This window comes from Colias croceus, chromosome 16, assembly GCF_905220415.1.
Source record: "Colias croceus chromosome 16, ilColCroc2.1".
NCBI lineage: Eukaryota > Metazoa > Arthropoda > Insecta > Lepidoptera > Pieridae > Colias > Colias croceus.
This window is the reverse complement of record NC_059552.1, coordinates 2,134,655-2,155,077: the sequence shown is the minus strand read 5'-3', so window position 1 is coordinate 2,155,077 and position 20,423 is coordinate 2,134,655. Positions and strand designations below refer to the sequence as shown.

The window sequence follows — 20,423 nt, the reverse complement described above, 5'->3', positions numbered from 1 at the left end:
AAAGCATTGATATTTTTTTATTTGAAATATTTAATTTGAAATAATAAAGTGAATTCCTGCAAGTATGGAAGTCAGTTATTATTTCCAGATACAACAAACTATAGCAAGCAATTGCTACTTACAACGAAATAAATTGGTAACAAAAGCGCCCTTCAGGGGCGGGCATACATTATCACCCCACGTTAATAAAACCAATTGATATTCGATACAGTGTATTCACACGCTTGCCAATTTGTATAAATGATCTTTTGTACGAAATCACACAAAATTCGGAATAGCTGTTTTATGATCCGGCAAAATTAAGGTCGGAATATTTCCTTTTCGTTGTAATGGCTTATTTATGTTATTTCGGTGATTGTGCAAAAACTGTTTTTCTCTCAAATATGATATTAATTTATGGGTACAATTCTTCTGTGACTTTATTGTTTCATCTAAATGTATAGTGTTATTTTTGTCATAAGGATGGAGGCGACAAATTTAGCGTTGACTTCGAGAGAATCCAAGTCCCGGAGTGACCACAAAGTTATGGATATGAACAGCAAACCCAATCAAGTAAGTAGTCATAAATCATCATCTTAGCTTTAACATGAGTTAGTCATACAACATAAACAGCTACATAACATATAGGTACATATAAATAATAGAAATGATAATACTTATCCAAAAGTTTTCGTTTAAGCTTTCGTGATATTAGTTTAAACTTTAAAAGCAATAGGTAGTCACTTCGTCGCTTGTGAACTATGTAGGAAAAGCTCATCATCAATTCAAAGTGAATTATACACCTACAGATATTATAAACAGATTTGTCTATGAAAAAAGCTGGATCTTTTAATATATTTTGCCTTACAGGTAGGAACAGTTCTTCTATACGGGGTACCAATAGTGTCCCTAGTCATTGAAGGCATAGAGCGCTTATGTTTAGCGCAGATATCGAACACGTTGTTAAAGCAGTTTTCCTACAATGAGATTCACAATAGACGAGTAGCGTTGGGCATCACTTGTGTGCAGTGTACACCCGTGCAATTGGAAATTTTGAGGCGCGCCGGTGCAATGCCTGTGTCTTCTAGACGATGTGGTAAGTGGAATTATAATTAAGATTCATTATTATTGAATCAAAACTTACTGTACCTAATAGATATTATGCCTACACATAAGAATAGACGTTATTGATACCATATAAAGCTCCTTTAGGCATAAATGGAGAAAACTCAATAGATTTAAAATTTCTTGGTTTCACATCCCGGATAGATACCTACATTTCTATGAAATAAAGAGAGATAATAATTCGTTTTGAGCTTTAAGTTTTTACCCGTGTTTTTTCATTTAAAATGTCCAATGTATTAATTAATTTCGTCCAGGAATGATAACCCGTCGGGAAGCAGAGCGCCTATGCAAATCATTTTTAGGCGACAACGCTCCACCGAGGTTACCTGATGACTTTGCATTCGCAGTACATCATGAATGTGCCTGGGGGTGCCGTGGGGCTTTTCTACCAGCCAGGTAAATTAGTATATTAAGTAGCTATACTTTAAAATTGGACATAACTATAATGTATTACAATTTGATGAAAAATTGATATAGCTTTAATAGGTAGGTACTAAGATTTCTGAAAACTATAGAAAAAAATTCTTAATTGGGAGAACTGAAATATCAGAACTGTAGATATTATATTTTATCGTTTCAAGATGCCCACACAACTTCGTCTGCTGTTAGGTGAGCGGAATATTTTTATCCCGCTTTTGAAACAATTTTCATTAATGAATGGTTCAATTCGAAATCGAATCAGTGTAGTTCCTGTGATTAAATTGAACATTTTAACCAAATTATTTCCTGAAATAAGTGATAAACAATCATACCTTGTTAAACAAAGGAGATTGACGTACCGATATTTTTAGATACAACTCCTCTCGTGCTAAATGCATCAAATGCACATACTGTGGCCTCTTCTTCTCTCCGAACAAATTCATATTTCATTCACACCGAGTCGGACCTGGTGACAAGTACGTACAACCTGATGCTGCAAACTTCAATTCTTGGAGACGACACATGAAGTTGAGCGGGAATCCTCCCGTAGAAGTTGTGCATGCTTGGGAGGACGTTAAGGCTATGTTCAATGGTGGTACGCGGAAGAGAATGTTGTCTGCTGCTAGGTAAGTGTTTATCATTTAGGTTTATCCTGCAATCATAAATTTATAAGGTTTTTAAGGAACATAATACGTAAGATGAAATCAAGTTATGTTACTTAGAATTTAAAAAGATAGGAGTTCACATTCAGTACTCACCAAAAAGGAGTTAAGTGATGCTTGCTTACGTCATGACAAATTCGGTCGTTCAATCCTTTCGTTCGTTCATCAAACCTTTTGTTAATCAACTTATTGTTTTTTCCGGAAAACTTTTTTGTCTGACGTTTCCTATTATTTTGAATAGCCATAACTCTCTACAATGCAAAAACTTTACCAAAAAGTGCAGCCTTAAATTGTGCCACAGAAGGGTACCTATCCGCAGGTCGGAGGAGGGCGAGGCGAAGCGTGTGCCGGCCAGTCCGCCCAGCGCGCACACGCCAGTCCCGCGGCTTGCGGACTATGTGTGGGGCGCTAGGCTACCACTGCCGTATGCTATACCGTGGCTAAAGCCGACCTTGTGGACGCCAGGTGATTTGGATTTGTTGCTTTTATTTTATAACTTACGTTGGTGAAGGTAAATTATAAATTAAACTGTTAGTAATAATAACATACATTATAAGGTAAGATTAATGTTATTGCAATGGGAAAACGAAATTGAATAGGCGAAACCATATACAGACCGGAGCAACTTCACGAAGCATTTTCCGCGCAAGATTCCTGCATAAATCCAAGTAATGATGAAAAACTTGATATACAGTGTAAACTCTATATAACGACACTCGATTTAACGACAAACTCTCTAAAGCGTCAAAACACAATATACAGATACATACAGTAAGGAAACTTCATACAAAATGTTCGAAATGGCTCCCCCCCCATAAAGCGTGTTTTCGAGGGTATTGAGGGGGATCGATAGTAGCGGGTGACACATCCACAGATTTTGAATATAGTATGGAAAAAAGTTTAAAGTGATGTCATTTCACATTAAATAAATATCGATTGTTTCAGTTTGTAGCCCTTTCAATAAATATATATCTGTATCGTATCTGACTACAAGTTAAAAAGAGACTATTTTTTAATTTCTATAGATATGGCAGTATGAGTTTTAAATTATGTTGACATATTTTCTACCAAAATGATAGCTACAAATAGTACCTATTAGGAGTCCAGTCTGTTTAAAGACCGCATCTATTTTTTACGCAATCTAGAAGAGCACGAAAATCTAAAAAATGGAAACCTTAAAAAATCTTGTTTAAATTTATGTGCATAATTACGTAAATATTAGGGAAGAAAAAGATAAATATTATAATAATTATTGTATTTTTATCGATACGTGACTTTACCACTTTGTCAAGCACTAAGCCTGTCAAACTTTTTTCTTTTTCATCCTAAAACAAAAAGGTTATATAAAAGGAGGTTCTATGTTCGTATAATACTTAATAATTTTAATTTATTTTTGCATATTTTGTGTTTTTTAATTTAATTTAATTTATCGTTTTAAAAATAATTTAGTAGGAATACCTACATACAAGTATTGTTAATTCTTGCACTCACATGTGCAATGCAATTCTGGTTTAAAATTATTATTGAATACTTATATGTATCATACAAATATCAAGCATTATAAATAATTTAGGTAGGTACCTACATTAAAATAGCCTTCGGCGTCCAAAAAAGACAACATTTCGAAATATAGCACTGAAAAAAACGTACCTATTTACTTTTACAAGGTATATATTTTATTGAGATTGTTTCTTCTTGTAAATTCATATTTAGGCTACACCATTTTTTAATTTTAACGGGTTTTAATCTCAAAATTACCACAAAGTCAACTGTGAAAAAAAGCAAACAGAAATATACAGGCCGAATTGATAACCTCCTCCATTTTTGAAGTCGGTTAAATATCAAAAAGGTAACAGCCCTATAGCTATACGTCATAATTTCATCGCAGGGGCTTAGTTTCCTAACTGTATGTACGTAGTATATATCTGTCAACTGTGGTCAAAATCAATTGCCTTTGGTTGGTTTAGCTTATCTACCATACAATGATAGGGTGTATTCAGAAAGAAAGCTTGAAACTTATAAGCGCTTATCGGTGCTTGTCAAGAAGCTTATAGTGCTTGTCAATGCTGGTTTTGACAAGCTTGTCAATGCTGGTTTTGACAAGCTGGTTTGAGCATTGACAAGCGCCGATAAGCGCTTATAAGTTTCAAGCTTTCTTTCTGAATACGCCCATACACTCTACATAGCATCACACTCACTCTCAATAACGACAACAATTAAGTAATAAACTCGACGTCATTCATACCGAACTTTCTAAGAAATTCGTTCTTTTGTTTACAAATTGGGATTGCTTGCACGTGTAGACTGTTTTTGACCGATACGTTATCATATTCTTAGTTGCTCACAAACTTTCAAACTGTAAACATGGCTAGTAAAAGAAAATCATTGTCTATTGACGACTACTGACAACAGACTATACACAATAGCGTTCAAGTAACATTCTTTTTTATGTACATAACTACTAACACTAGTCTGAAATAAATTTTCTCTTTTTCTAATTCTGATTCTTCTTCTCTCCATTTAACGACAACTCTATATTATAACGCCATAAAATGCACAGTCCCTTCGGTGTCGTTATATAGAGTTTACACTGTATTTGTAACGTATTTTATTTGATATTCAGCAACATTTTATACTTAGGTACTATTAATCCAAAAATTCACTTCTTAAGGTGCATTAACAGCGTTAAGCGGGGTGGGAGCTATGGAAGAGCCGCGTGCGTTCCGACCGGTGATCACGCATCGTCTGGACTCGCCGCAGATATCACCACTTACATCACCGTCACGATCACCGAACAGGTAATAAAAGAGAACAAAACTATTTTACTGTAAATCTGCTAGAAAGTTTTGCTTAAAATTAACACAGATTAATATTAGGTGTGCGACATGTTCCAATAAGTTAAAAAATAGTGCATTTTATCTAAAAAAATATAATACTTACTGCAATCGTGAATAATTCATACTGCAGAAAATTCGCTCCGCTATTACAGAAACTCAATTTAGATACCACTGCAGTCACATAATAAAGATTACGCATACATCCATATGAAATATAAAATCATTTCAGATTCTTGTAATTGTTTATCCATCTTAATATAGCAGGTCACCAATAAACAAATCTCCGAGCAGCCGTTCCCCGCTCCGCTCGCCGCTCCAGTCGCCATCCCGTTTATCGCTTCGCTCGCCGCCACGCTCCCCGCTTCGCTCGTCACCCGCCCGATCCACTAAAAGCGACCGCGATAGCGATGAAAGCGTGGATATTGAAACTACTGAAGACGATCAGGCTAAGGATGTGGTAAGTTATTTTAGGAAATATTTTGATAAGGCTTTTCACAGTAGCAACTTCATCATATTATGAATATTTAAAAAGGAATTATCTACATAAGGTATTTATATAATTCCTGTGAAGCAGTGTGATAAATATTCGAAAGATCAAATTTAAGCACTAAGCTGTAAAAACACCTTATCTAGATGCTTAACGTGATCATACCAAATTATGATTACAATAGACCGTAGGTATAAGAATGATCGAAATCTCATGAGAATTAAGCTTGATCCGTTTACTTAAAGGAAATAATTAATGTTTTACGTAGGTATTCGCAAATAATTATATAATTAAAAGGTGTGTCAAAATTAAGCACAACATAAAATGCGAATTATTTCGTTTTCTAATCATAGTAGCTGACCATTAAGAGCATCAATACAGATTCTACTTACGTTCATACAACCGTTCTTCAGAGATGCAATTTAATACCTAAGTATTGAAGAAATCGCATTATCTACTACCCTATTCGCATTCGACGCAAACCGCTCGAAACGATCCAATTTAAAAAGTTGGAGAAATTTTTCCAATCACAAGCCCCCGCTACGTAATCTGCGATTAGACTTGTCTTTTTAAGTTACTTAGTTCCTTTTAAATGTTTATTTCTTTACATAAAATGTGCTTTTATATTGCAGTGGTTTTCAACGAACGGTATTAAGTACTTGCTTATTTTTTACTGAGCTTAGCGCGTAGGAAGTATTTATTAGACTATTAGTTATATTGAGTGGGCGTTGTACCTAACAAAGATGGCAGCTACAGGAAAATTTAATAGGTATATGAGATTTATTCAATTTTCTTTGTAGCACACCAATAACTTTTTAGTTATTGGTGTGCTACGCTTAACGCTTTTGCGTTTCCAATGAAATAGTTTCTATGAATATGAACATTTAATTTGAATAGATCATAATATTTGCATTTAACATGTATTGCATAAACACACAGATATTATGAATAGGTACGTGTATACCAATTAACGTCGAGTTTTATAAGTTATAATTAAGAGGAGTTTACTAATTACTACAGAAGTTACGTTTCATACACTCAAGGGACGTTCTCATAGCAACGTTGGAATGCTTCGCACGTCGTAAATTCTGTAATTACGGCCGCGAATTCAAATGGACTTCATTTTGCCTTTAAATAAGGGAAAATGTTTAATTTACTACCAATCGGATTCCACGGGACCAATTAATCGGGGACTTTCGTTCGTATGTACTTAGCTTAACTTTTTATTTCGCTGCGTGTTGAATAGCGATTGCTTCGATTTATAACGTTTAGAAATATGCTTGAGGTCTCATTACATGTGTATTTACTTAAAAGATTATTTTTATGCATCTGTTTTATCCTTAGTTTTAGCAAATAAGAAACGTTTTCCATACTGGCTTTCGAACATTTCGTATAAATTTATATTTATTTACGGAGCATTATTGCTCCGCGATTGAATAAATAAACAAAAACGGAATCCTTATAGGATCGCTTCGTTGTCCGTCTGTATGTCTGTTTCTTAAGACCCTTTTGCTCAGGTATCAAGCGGAAATTTATATCGAATATTCAGGTCTATTGTCCCTTAAAGTTGTGAAAAATCTATCTTCTAAACAAATGCAATCAAAGATACAGCCGTTTATGCTACAAATTTTCGACATTTGAATAGGGAATTAAAACCTCTTGGTTACGTCCCGTGAAAAAGTACTGCATGGATTTACTTCAAATTTGGTACCTACATAGATAGCTTGAAACCTGAGGAAGGACATCGGATAGATTTTATCCCGGAAATCCCACGGGAACGGGAACTATACGGTTTTTCCTTTGATTTCGCGGTCGAAGCCGCGGGCGGAAAGCTAGTAATAAATAACAGGATTGTGCGTGTGCGAAACCCTCGATGCGCGATGCTGTCTCGCACTTTACAATATAACTTTATTTATGTAATAATTGCATTTCATTTTAGTTAGTTAAATATAACACTACCAAACCTTAAACTAAGTAATGACACATTCCAGGAAGTACAAGTACAAACGCTAATGCTCTACTAATTAATCGTTATTACATCTTTATTTACCTGTTGAAAGGCAAGGCGTCGGAGCCTCTCTAATGAACGTAGCGAAGGGTTTATCCCCTCAAAGGGTAGGGCTGATAATTATTTGATCATGCGCTACTTAGTTTTATTGATATGTTGTGTATTAAGTATTTATGAAGCGATGTTTTGGTTTCTAGTTTCTGGTAATAATGGTAAGTAAAAGGTGTTTACTTCGAATATTGAGCATTGGTGGATTTTGTATAGGTTTTGGTCTGTTCGTTCTATGATAAAAAACATAAGCCAAAATAGTGGTTATAAGCTTATTCGCAGTTGAACAAAGTTATTTTTATAGTAAGCAAAACGATCTTACGCTCTAAAAAAACTTTGAGTCATTTAATTGTTGAACAATCGTTAGGTATCTTAGAAATTGGCTCTATTCCAAAATCTAAGCGCACTCTATGAATGCCATAATATCTACGAAGGTATTATGACATTCATAGAGCTAATAAATTCTTAATTTAGAGGTCTGTGTGATTGATCATGTCGAGTACAGGTCATTTTGAAATGGCTAGCTTTATTTATAATCGGCTTATCTAAACTGAAGGGGCTTTTAGGTTATTAAACTGCTATGTTTAATATCAATAAATATCTGTAGGTAAGGTATTGGCTAATTCATTGAATACCTTACAAAACGGTAAGTATTTCAACTTAATAGAAATCGAATAAATGAAAAAAAAAAAAATGGAGCAAACATTTTTGTTTAAAAAATCTATCAGTCTTTATCAAAGATCAATATATTCCTCTAAAAACAAGCTCATATTAACTTCATGTATTTGAATGGTGGATCAATATTAGCACATTAACACCTAACTGGATGTATTTAATTTTCAAGTAGAATCCCCAAGAACTACCTACCTTCTAAAGAACTTTCCATTTGATTAAAGATATCCAAAATTATTCGAATCGAAGGAAAAAATCGAAATTAAAGCCGTATTCAAAAGATACAGCCGTTTATGCTTCAAATTATCGCATTTTCGGAAGAATTTTCGCCATTCGCAAGGGAATCAAAACTTACAGGGTACTACAGATTAGCCCCGTGAACGCTGCAGAGTCTTGATCATTGTCTTGATCAGATGTCTTATAGAACTTCTTATTTTAACCATTAGAATTCCAGGTATTTAATAAAACCTACAAAATATAAAACAAAAACCGTTGACATTATTCATTGAATCCAATTCAATAATAGAATTAAGTACATCGAAAAACGATTATCGTCGCGTGTACCAAATTGAGGCGTGGTAAACACTTCACTGTAGTGCGTACGGGGTTCCGACGATTTAATAAATTAAAAACTCGATATCTGATATCGTTTTGTAAATATTATAGCGTTGTTTTATGTGTATCGATTGTAAGTTTATTCGGCGGTAATGTTATTAAAGGTTACATTATTTACGGGTAGTTGATGATGGATTTGGGAGATAGAGCTATGTAAGTAAGTTTAGTGATTAATGTTCTTAGTATCTATACACATAATAAATCTGTAGAAGGGTCAATTCTGTACATTGAAAATATTGAAAAAATAAATAGCAGGGGGTGTTACTGGATCGATACCAAACCCAAATACTATGTGATTAAAAAAATTTTTGTCTGTCTGTATGTGAAGGCATCACGTGAAAACTAATGGTTCGATTTCGATGAAACTTTGTATAATTATACCTTATTAACCTGGGCGTAAAATAGGATACTTTTTATTCTGAAAAAATACGTAGAAAAAAAATTAAATTAATTTTTCAGTTTTAACCATAGACGTTGTTCTGTAGAACCGCGAACACACGTTGCGTATTATTATAGTCCTAGCCGTATTTGGGTCCAATAGATATTTATAAGATGTCATTGTGAGTTACTCAAAATGGAGAAATAAACCATCCACGCGAAGACCGACATCCGCGCGGACGGAGTCGCGGGCGGAAGCTAGTTATATAATATATTATGAACATTTCGTTCTGTTAGAATTAAGTATACAATTCATTTGTTACATGTTCTGGAAAATGGAAATGGAATAAAAATAGAGCACCTAACGAAAAATTAACACTAACCAGTTTTTTTCAACGTCTGAAATAATTTTACCTTCACCCGCTGATACATTACGTTCAATCAAAAACTGTTTCTTTTATCCTGGTTGTTAAAGTAACAACAGGCTTCGAACCTTGTTATCTTATAAGAAGTTACCATGTCACAATGTGTAAAAATTCGACCAAAATTGCCAAATAAATTTTGACTTAAGTATAATTCTGGACATGATACTAAAAACTCACTATATATTATAAATATATGCACTGTATTAAGGTTCTAATTTATGCATTCCTCTACTTACTTATCTCTACTGAATATAAGGTATGTTCTGCAACATTTGCAGTATGTATTTTAAGTTTTAACTCGACCTTTTAAACAATTATTCCAAAACTTATGTAAAATTCCGGTTTTCAAAATACCATAAGTAAAATACACCAAAATCTCTATTACCAATAAATACGCAATATTAACAATTTAATATCAATATAAGTTGCGATTAAACCCGAACGTTTGCCGCATAGGACACGAGATACCTCAGCAACCTCGTCACGTACTTAATAGATACTTTGTGCGGATTGTAGCAAACGATTCAATTATACCACTTGATGTTGTTATAAATCACTGTTTGTTTGTTGTGAGGGTTTTTTAACGGTGTAAAAGGTTGTATTTTTGTAGCGCGTTTTGAAGCAATGCTTTTGGATTATTGGTATTTGGGTGATTCTTAATTCTTATGCTATGTAACTACCCGCAAAGATTTATTTATGTTCTTTGTTAGTGAAAATAATAATCAATTATTTAGGCATTTTTAGTAGTACGAAATAAAATTGTATGACACATGATGACGTGTGAAAAGTATAAAATACTGTAATAAAATATACAACAATAAAATTATAGATACATTTTTTTTGTTTATTATTTATACTACCTACACGAATCGTACGCAATACATATCTAGGTATCTTTTACGATATTGCCGCAACATAGTTCTCAATTTAATTACGAAAAATTGAATATTAAACGATAATCCATAAGCTAGAGGCGACAGGGCGTAATTGAATAAGCAATACGCACAAGGACATAATTATGCATGTCCCCCGGGACATTGGGACGGGGACCAAGTTAATTACACGCTCCGAGGACAAACAGATTTGTCATTCATTATTCAGATAACAATTACTTTGTTAAATTTTGAAGTTGTAGTGTGTTTTAATTGTGATTAATTATTGCTTTGGAAATAGATGGCTGTATGTACTGTAATAATTACATTTGCTCTAATAGACTATGCTACACTTTTATATATTTTTTAACTTTCTTCGTGTAGGTAAAACATTACTTTTTCTCATTTTTAATTGTTGGCTTTTTATAAGAATAATTTAGATTATTTATTTTCATTCCTTCAGCCATTTTAGGCAATATGCAATAATTATATCCATAAAGTTTAATAAAATTCTTCTTTACGAATAAAAACAGACAAAGCTTTGAATAGCCTACTACAATGATACTGAAGGTTAAAATTGTAGAAAATGGAACGTTTCAAATCCACAATGCCCATTGTTTCATATTTAAGCAAGTAAAGACTGAAGCGCGACATGTGGCACATGTGGCCTATATATTTTTTGATCTCGATTGAAAATTATATAAGAGTAAAGGTTAAAGTGAAGTTATATTCAAATTCAAATTCAAATTTCATTTATTTACAAGAATGTAGTTACAAAAAAGGTGTTGTTACAATATTAAGGCGCTAATACATTCTACCCACTATTTGGGTGTGCAAATATTTAAATGGAAATAAGTTAATTAAATTACACTACACCAACACTACACAAATTCTTCGCGTCACTATTGTTAAACGTCACTAATTCCTTCACAGATTCCGCAATGTAATAAGTTCTTGAATATCATAAAATTGTTTCTCCATTAACCATTTCGTCAGTTTCTTCTTAAATATATTTACTGGGAGATCCTTAAAGTTATCCGGTATTTTATTATATATTGTAATAGTCATAAATATCACACTATTTTTTGCTTGATTTATTCTACATGTTGGAAAGTGCAGTTTATTTTGATACCTCGTTAACATATGCGAATTTACTTCTCCTTTCTTTTTAAAATATTCTGGGTGGTATTTAACAAATAAACATACTTCTCTTATATATATGCAGGTTAGTGTAAGGATACGTAATTTACCGAACATTGGTTTGCAACTGTCCCTTTGATGTAATCCGCACAGGGCCCGGATACATTTCTTTTGTGCTACAAACACTTTACGCACCTCGCAAGACTGTCCCCAAAGAATTATTCCGTAAGAGAGTATCGACGATATATATGCATGGTAGGCATTTATTGCAGCATTCATAGATACAGTATCTCTAAGGCGACGTAATACGTAAACGAAACGATTTAACCTATCACAAATATATTCAATATGACTGTCCCATTTTAGACCTTCGTCTACCAGAACACCTAAGAATTTATGGTGTTTTACCTGTTCGATTACTTGATCATTACATTTTATGTCTAGATTAATTTTGGTGCAATTCTTTGTATAATATTGAATTATTTTTGTTTTTACTAAGTTTATTTTCAGATTATTATTTTGTAACCATTTTACTATATTATATAATGCTGTATTTATATCTCTCTCATATGTATTTTTATCCGTGCATTTAACAATAAGGGTAGTGTCGTCTGCGAATAAAACTGTCTTGTGTTTCACTGATCTCGGTAAATCGTTAATATATAAGAGGAATAAAAATGGACCGAGCACACTTCCTTGTGGTACACCTGATTTATTAACTTTTTTCTCTGACCTATATGAGTTTCGTGTTTGATTTATCATTTTATGAATCTCCACATACTGATATCTATCATTTAAGTAACTTGCAACCCAATCTTTAGCAATTCCTCTTATACCATATTTCTCCAACTTAAACAAGAGTAATTGATGGTCCACAAAATCAAATGCTTTGCTCATATCTAAGAATATGGTAATATATAATTTCAAAACTGAAAAAGCTTGAAAATTATTGTTTTCTAGATCATATAATAATAAACCTAGTTAAACTTGAAGTTCGATCTATTTCAGCAAGCAATGCGAGCTTCGTAGCAATAAGCTATTTAATATGAACTTCTACAGATTCATAAGTGTAATTTAAAGAATTAGGTAATAGAAAAATCGGCCACGTTCCGTACAAATAAGGTAGAGCAACTTAAAATAAAAGGAAATTCTTTAGGAAATCAACTTTTCGCAATCAACTGCATAATATAATACGATGATATTTGTCTTAAAGAAGACTATATTAAGCAATAGTCAAAGTAATGAATTCCAAAAGTAGAAGTTCTGGATAAAACATAGGCATCCCTTAATGTGATGCGTAACCCATAGCTTTGGTTACAAATGCCGACGTGGCATTTAGTTTTTTATTTACCAACCTCATTTGGGAGATGACATTTAAGTCCGTTTTATTAGCACGCGTGCGGAACATTAATTTTTCTATTCACAATAATAGCACAATAGTTATTTGATGCTTGAAAGGTGAACAATTCACAATAATTATTACGCATAGTGTAATGGCAAGATTTATTCATTTATTTTTATTTTAATCAAACAAACTTCATCGGTAATATAACTTAAAACTTAATATGTAGTCTGTAGATGACTAAAAGATTATGAAAAATTCGATGATACGCATGTTTAAATATTAAAAAACTCTGTAGATACCTACTATAAGATAGGAACTTCATTTGTAATTAACTCTTACATCTTATTCGTTGCACTATATTAAAATCGGAATAGAATTTTCCTAAATCGAAATAACCGCGACGCAAACCATTTGATTACCACTTGGCATATCTGCTAAACAATCATATCGTGCATTGGATGTGCTGCAGGGTGCAATGAATTATTCACACCTCACCAGTGTCGCGTCACGGCATTACGTAAATAATTACAGGATAGCTCCTAGCGCGTAATTTTTTTATTAACCATCAAGTGACGTACTAACTTTATCCAACTAAAACACTTTCAAAAGTTAAAATGAAGAAACGTACGTCTTCAACATGTCTTCAAAGTCACACCACTAGTGTTACAAGCCTAGTTACAAGTGTTTATGGGCGGTGATGACCACTTATATCATCAGTCTCGCCAGCCCCTTTGCTTGTGACCGCGATAATAAAAAAACATGTTCTTTTGGGGTTTAATATAATGAAAGACTGAATAAATTGCATCTTAAGATTTAAAGAAAACTAAAATTATTTTAAGCACAGTAAAAGTGCTCAGACTATACGATTTTAGAACTTTCAATGTGCGAAGACAAGATTTTGTCGCGCTTTTACTTTTACTAAGAGGACTTAGGTATCTGATAGATGCCTAGAAAACATTTTAAATTCAAATATTGTTTCATCCAAAAAGTTTCAAGATTATTTTAGTCTCAGGTTTTTTATTATAGGTAGGTATAACTGTAACACAAGCTGTTTAAAAATAAATTGAAATAAAACGAGATTTAATGCAATTAATATAAATTTCGGACCAAAAGAAGTCACATAAGATACTATCTACTGTATTGAGGCACAATGTGAAAGTTTTAAATATACAAAATTGACACGAGGAGTTATTCCGGTAATTGTCCGCGTGTCCCATACGATAACGGTTCGATCTCGTGACGGTAATCGAAGCAAGCCACACTACAATTCGTGCTTTATTTAAGTGGTTATGTTACTATCTCTACGTTTTATCTTTTGAACAATAAACACAGGTTTGAAATATTACTTGACTATTAGATAATATGGGTTCTATTTTGTGATTTTTTAATACGCATGCTTTGTGTACTCGTTTACGCAGTTAGAGGTAACAAATTGTTATTATCAATCGTCGATCGTATGAAACGATAATACAAAAATGTCTATATATTACGTAAGCATTTTAAGTACACGTGTAAACGAATTAAAATATTAGCAACTAATAGTATCTATGAGCGATCAGAAAACACAGGTTGAAAATGTCATTTTGAACCTGCCCTAAACATCCAAGAAAACAACATCTCAAACTGTGTAAGTAGGTATAACGCGTATCATTAAAGAAACGTATCTTCAATGGCGGCCAAAGCTGACACTGACATATGGTAGGGTCAGAAAAAAATAAAATAAAAATAACGTAACTAAATGTATAATTATTTTATTAATTATTTCAAATTGTTTGTTGACCAACTTTTTTGTTATGGTATTTGTGTATTTATATGAATTATCATATTTACGTATACAGAATGTAACAAAATCCTCATACTTAATACCTACTTGTAATGAGTCCATAAAACTGAACAACTTTTCGCAAGGAACTTATTTTGTCAAATTCCATTCAATTAAAACATTATTTACTTTCGCAAATACATAATAATTGTCATTGTAAATTTATGATAAAAACTAATATAGGGAAAATCAAATAAATTTAGTGATTTTACTTTTCCCGTTTTTTCTTGCATGCCGTACGGCCGTGTGTAAGCGATAGGGAATGATAAGCGCCGCCATTGAAGATTCGTTTCTTTAATGAACTGCGTTATATTAATGATACCATTTATAATTACTGACCACAAAACACATTTCCACTTTCCAGTCATGCACGTGGCCATGCCGAAGCGCGCCTACTCCGCGGCCGGACTGCTGGAGCGGCCTCGTGCCAAAGATCGAGAGAGAAGAGGACAGGGAACCGTGGCGTCTCCCGGACCTTCGCCCACCCATACACTACTTACATGACCGTGGTAAGAATGGTTTAACCTTAGGGTTTAACTATAAACTTGACATGAAAATACCTATATAACATAATAATATGAACAAGGGTTCATACTTAGGTTGCGCGCCTTTTATGTGATTTCGAAGGCAAGACAATACATTTACAGAAAACTAGACATTAAATCTGTGCGTATTTATTAACTTCTTTTCACGTAATTAATAACCCTATGAGCGTTATAATTATAATTTCTATAAAATGCAAGTAGAAAATGCAGTAGGTAACTATGGTCTTACTACCTATGTAACTACGAATCAACTTATAAATTTATAAAGAATAGAAAAAATTCGATCACGAGGCGGGACTTGAACCCGCATCCTTCGCGCCATTCCGGGGCGGATGCCTAACCAACTCAGCCACTCGTGACCCGCCTGATCAATCGAATTTATTCTATCCTTTCAGTTTTATGTGTCTTAAGGGACACACCGCGCGCCATCTATTGAGATGATTTAACAACCATCTCAACCAATATGAAGCACTTTTCAGTGAATACAATATTGTAACGATGGAACACGACCTTTTCTTGAATTTGAATTTTTTGGTTTTTATGGCATTCTAATGCTTTATAAATATAAATTTATAAAGAATAGAAAAAATTCGATCACGAGGCGGGACTTGAACCCGCATCCTTCGCGCCATTCCGGGGCGGATGCCTAACCAACTCAGCCACTCGTGACCCGCCTGATCAATCGAATTTATTCTATCCTTTCAGTTTTATGTGTCTTAAGGGACACACCGCGCGCCATCTATTGAGATGATTTAACAACCATCTCAACCAATATGAAGCACTTTTCAGTGAATACAATATTGTAACGATGGAACACGACCTTTTCTTGAATTTGAATTTTTTGGTTTTTATGGCATTCTAATGCTTTATAAATATAAATTTATAAAGAATAGAAAAAATTCGATCACGAGGCGGGACTTGAACCCGCATCCTTCGCGCCATTCCGGGGCGGATGCCTAACCAACTCAGCCACTCGTGACCCGCCTGAGCAATCGAATTTATTCTATCCTTTCAGTTTTATGTGTCTTAAGGGACACACCGCGCGCCATCTATTGAGATGATTTAACAACCATCTCAACCAATATGAAGCACTTTTCAGTGAATACAATATTGTAACGATGGAACACGACCTTTTCTTGAATTTGAATTTTTTGGTTTTTATGGCATTCTAATGCTTTATAAATATAAATTTATAAAGAATAGAAAAAATTCGATCACGAGGCGGGACTTGAACCCGCATCCTTCGCGCCATTCCGGGGCGGATGCCTAACCAACTCAGCCACTCGTGACCCGCCTGATCAATCGAATTTATTCTATCCTTTCAGTTTTATGTGTCTTAAGGGACACACCGCGCGCCATCTATTGAGATGATTTAACAACCATCTCAACCAATATGAAGCACTTTTCAGTGAATACAATATTGTAACGATGGAACACGACCTTTTCTTGAATTTGAATTTTTTGGTTTTTATGGCATTCTAATGCTTTATAAATATAAATTTATAAAGAATAGAAAAAATTCGATCACGAGGCGGGACTTGAACCCGCATCCTTCGCGCCATTCCGGGGCGGATGCCTAACCAACTCAGCCACTCGTGACCCGCCTGATCAATCGAATTTATTCTATCCTTTCAGTTTTATGTGTCTTAAGGGACACACCGCGCGCCATCTATTGAGATGATTTAACAACCATCTCAACCAATATGAAGCACTTTTCAGTGAATACAATATTGTAACGATGGAACACGACCTTTTCTTGAATTTGAATTTTTTGGTTTTTATGGCATTCTAATGCTTTATAAATATAAATTTATAAAGAATAGAAAAAATTCGATCACGAGGCGGGACTTGAACCCGCATCCTTCGCGCCATTCCGGGGCGGATGCCTAACCAACTCAGCCACTCGTGACCCGCCTGATCAATCGAATTTATTCTATCCTTTCAGTTTTATGTGTCTTAAGGGACACACCGCGCGCCATCTATTGAGATGATTTAACAACCATCTCAACCAATATGAAGCACTTTTCAGTGAATACAATATTGTAACGATGGAACACGACCTTTTCTTGAATTTGAATTTTTTGGTTTTTATGGCATTCTAATGCTTTATAAATATAAATTTATAAAGAATAGAAAAAATTCGATCACGAGGCGGGACTTGAACCCGCATCCTTCGCGCCATTCCGGGGCGGATGCCTAACCAACTCAGCCACTCGTGACCCGCCTGATCAATCGAATTTATTCTATCCTTTCAGTTTTATGTGTCTTAAGGGACACACCGCGCGCCATCTATTGAGATGATTTAACAACCATCTCAACCAATATGAAGCACTTTTCAGTGAATACAATATTGTAACGATGGAACACGACCTTTTCTTGAATTTGAATTTTTTGGTTTTTATGGCATTCTAATGCTTTATAAATATAAATTTATAAAGAATAGAAAAAATTCGATCACGAGGCGGGACTTGAACCCGCATCCTTCGCGCCATTCCGGGGCGGATGCCTAACCAACTCAGCCACTCGTGACCCGCCTGATCAATCGAATTTATTCTATCCTTTCAGTTTTATGTGTCTTAAGGGACACACCGCGCGCCATCTATACATACATCGCCGCGCGCCATCGTTACAATATTGTATTCACTGAAAAGTGCTTCATATTGGTTGAGATGGTTGTTAAATCATCTCAATAGATGGCGCGCGGTGTGTCCCTTAAGACACATAAAACTGAAAGGATAGAATAAATTCGATTGATCAGGCGGGTCACGAGTGGCTGAGTTGGTTAGGCATCCGCCCCGGAATGGCGCGAAGGATGCGGGTTCAAGTCCCGCCTCGTGATCGAATTTTTTCTATTCTTTATAAATTTATATTTATAAAGCATTAGAATGCCATAAAAACCAAAAAATTCAAATTCAAGAAAAGGTCGTGTTCCATCGTTACAATATTGTATTCACTGAAAAGTGCTTCATATTGGTTGAGATGGTTGTTAAATCATCTCAATAGATGGCGCGCGGTGTGTCCCTTAAGACACATAAAACTGAAAGGATAGAATAAATTCGATTGATCAGGCGGGTCACGAGTGGCTGAGTTGGTTAGGCATCCGCCCCGGAATGGCGCGAAGGATGCGGGTTCAAGTCCCGCCTCGTGATCGAATTTTTTCTATTCTTTATAAATTTATATTTATAAAGCATTAGAATGCCATAAAAACCAAAAAATTCAAATTCAAGAAAAGGTCGTGTTCCATCGTTACAATATTGTATTCACTGAAAAGTGCTTCATATTGGTTGAGATGGTTGTTAAATCATCTCAATAGATGGCGCGCGGTGTGTCCCTTAAGACACATAAAACTGAAAGGATAGAATAAATTCGATTGATCAGGCGGGTCACGAGTGGCTGAGTTGGTTAGGCATCCGCCCCGGAATGGCGCGAAGGATGCGGGTTCAAGTCCCGCCTCGTGATCGAATTTTTTCTATTCTTTATAAATTTATATTTATAAAGCATTAGAATGCCATAAAAACCAAAAAATTCAAATTCAAGAAAAGGTCGTGTTCCATCGTTACAATATTGTATTCACTGAAAAGTGCTTCATATTGGTTGAGATGGTTGTTAAATCATCTCAATAGATGGCGCGCGGTGTGTCCCTTAAGACACATAAAACTGAAAGGATAGAATAAATTCGATTGATCAGGCGGGTCACGAGTGGCTGAGTTGGTTAGGCATCCGCCCCGGAATGGCGCGAAGGATGCGGGTTCAAGTCCCGCCTCGTGATCGAATTTTTTCTATTCTTTATAAATTTATATTTATAAAGCATTAGAATGCCATAAAAACCAAAAAATTCAAATTTACGAATCAACTTACCAAAATTATTTTTCGAGAGATCAGAATAATAATTATTTCACTCACATAACTTTTTATTTGTTGCTGATAATAAGATTTAACGAAAATATACAAAAACATCGGACTACGACAAACCAAGGGCGGGAAAATTTTTCAAAATGATTTTGTCATTTATCTTGACATCGCGGGCATTTTAGTCATAGACTATAGAATATTTCAGCTAAAGTGTTGCCGTTTTTACACATTATGATATGAACGAAGATTCAGAACAATATTAATTCACTTTTATTAACTAGTTATTTAAAAATTTTACATATCGATTAAGAATAAATTTGCTATACGATCTGGGTAAATATATATTATATAATATTATACTTTTTACAGAGAGAGACAGTTGCGCTGCATGCGTTGCTCCGCTTCCATTGCTACCGCCGACAGCACCTGCGCCTCATTAGTTATTTTAATTACCAAAACTAAAATGAAAAAGCAATAACATTGAATAAATAGCTGTATCTGTAGATATTAGAATTTAGGTAAATTTGATTTATTAAATTCCAAATTTTATATTAGGCAAATCAATCTAGTCATGCTAATAATTATTAAGTAATATACGGCATATCGAAATATTATAAATGGAAATTTAATTAAGAACTTTGTTATTTACCTAGGTACTTATGTAATAAAATCATTATTGTTTTGATAGTGAAGACGAGTTTCGATGAATAAATACAAAGATGTATATTAAAATGTAAAACTTTAATAATTAATGAATAATATAATTACCAAAGTTATGAGTATAGGGTCACATTATTGCTTTGTTACTATTGTTTTGAGTAGAAAACTAAATATGAATTATAATAAGTAATGATAATATGTACCTATCTATTGATTGCGTCTGCCGTCTATTTTATTTTAACGAAAGTTAAAATAGACACAATAAATAATATACCTAGTGTTAAAAATTATTTATGATAGCTTATAATAATATAAGAAATGTACAAAATATCGATTTTATTTAATACTTTATAGTGAAATAATATATGGCATGCAATATGTTATGATAAGAATAATATGAACATTTTTAACAAAAATAAATAAAGTAATATCGATCATCGTATCTGATGTAGGTAAGGTACCTACTAGTGCTACGTCTGTAGAAAAATAAGTTGTAAAAATAATAATATGTACATGTAAAATTATTATTGC

The 20,423-nt window shown here is 34.0% G+C and overlaps 1 protein-coding gene across 1 annotated transcript; it reads left to right on the top strand.

Annotated features, from left to right (window-relative positions):
• The first annotated feature begins 462 nt into the window (after positions 1 to 462).
• Positions 463 to 19,672, top strand: LOC123698671 (ski oncogene). Its single transcript, XM_045645415.1, has 9 exons — positions 463 to 552; positions 850 to 1,075; positions 1,359 to 1,500; positions 1,896 to 2,150; positions 2,488 to 2,651; positions 4,858 to 4,984; positions 5,288 to 5,480; positions 15,200 to 15,344; positions 19,602 to 19,672. The coding sequence occupies exons 1-9, from the start codon at positions 463 to 465 to the stop codon at positions 19,670 to 19,672; spliced, it is 1,413 nt and encodes a 470-aa protein (XP_045501371.1).
• Positions 19,673 to 20,423: the final 751 nt, after the last annotated feature.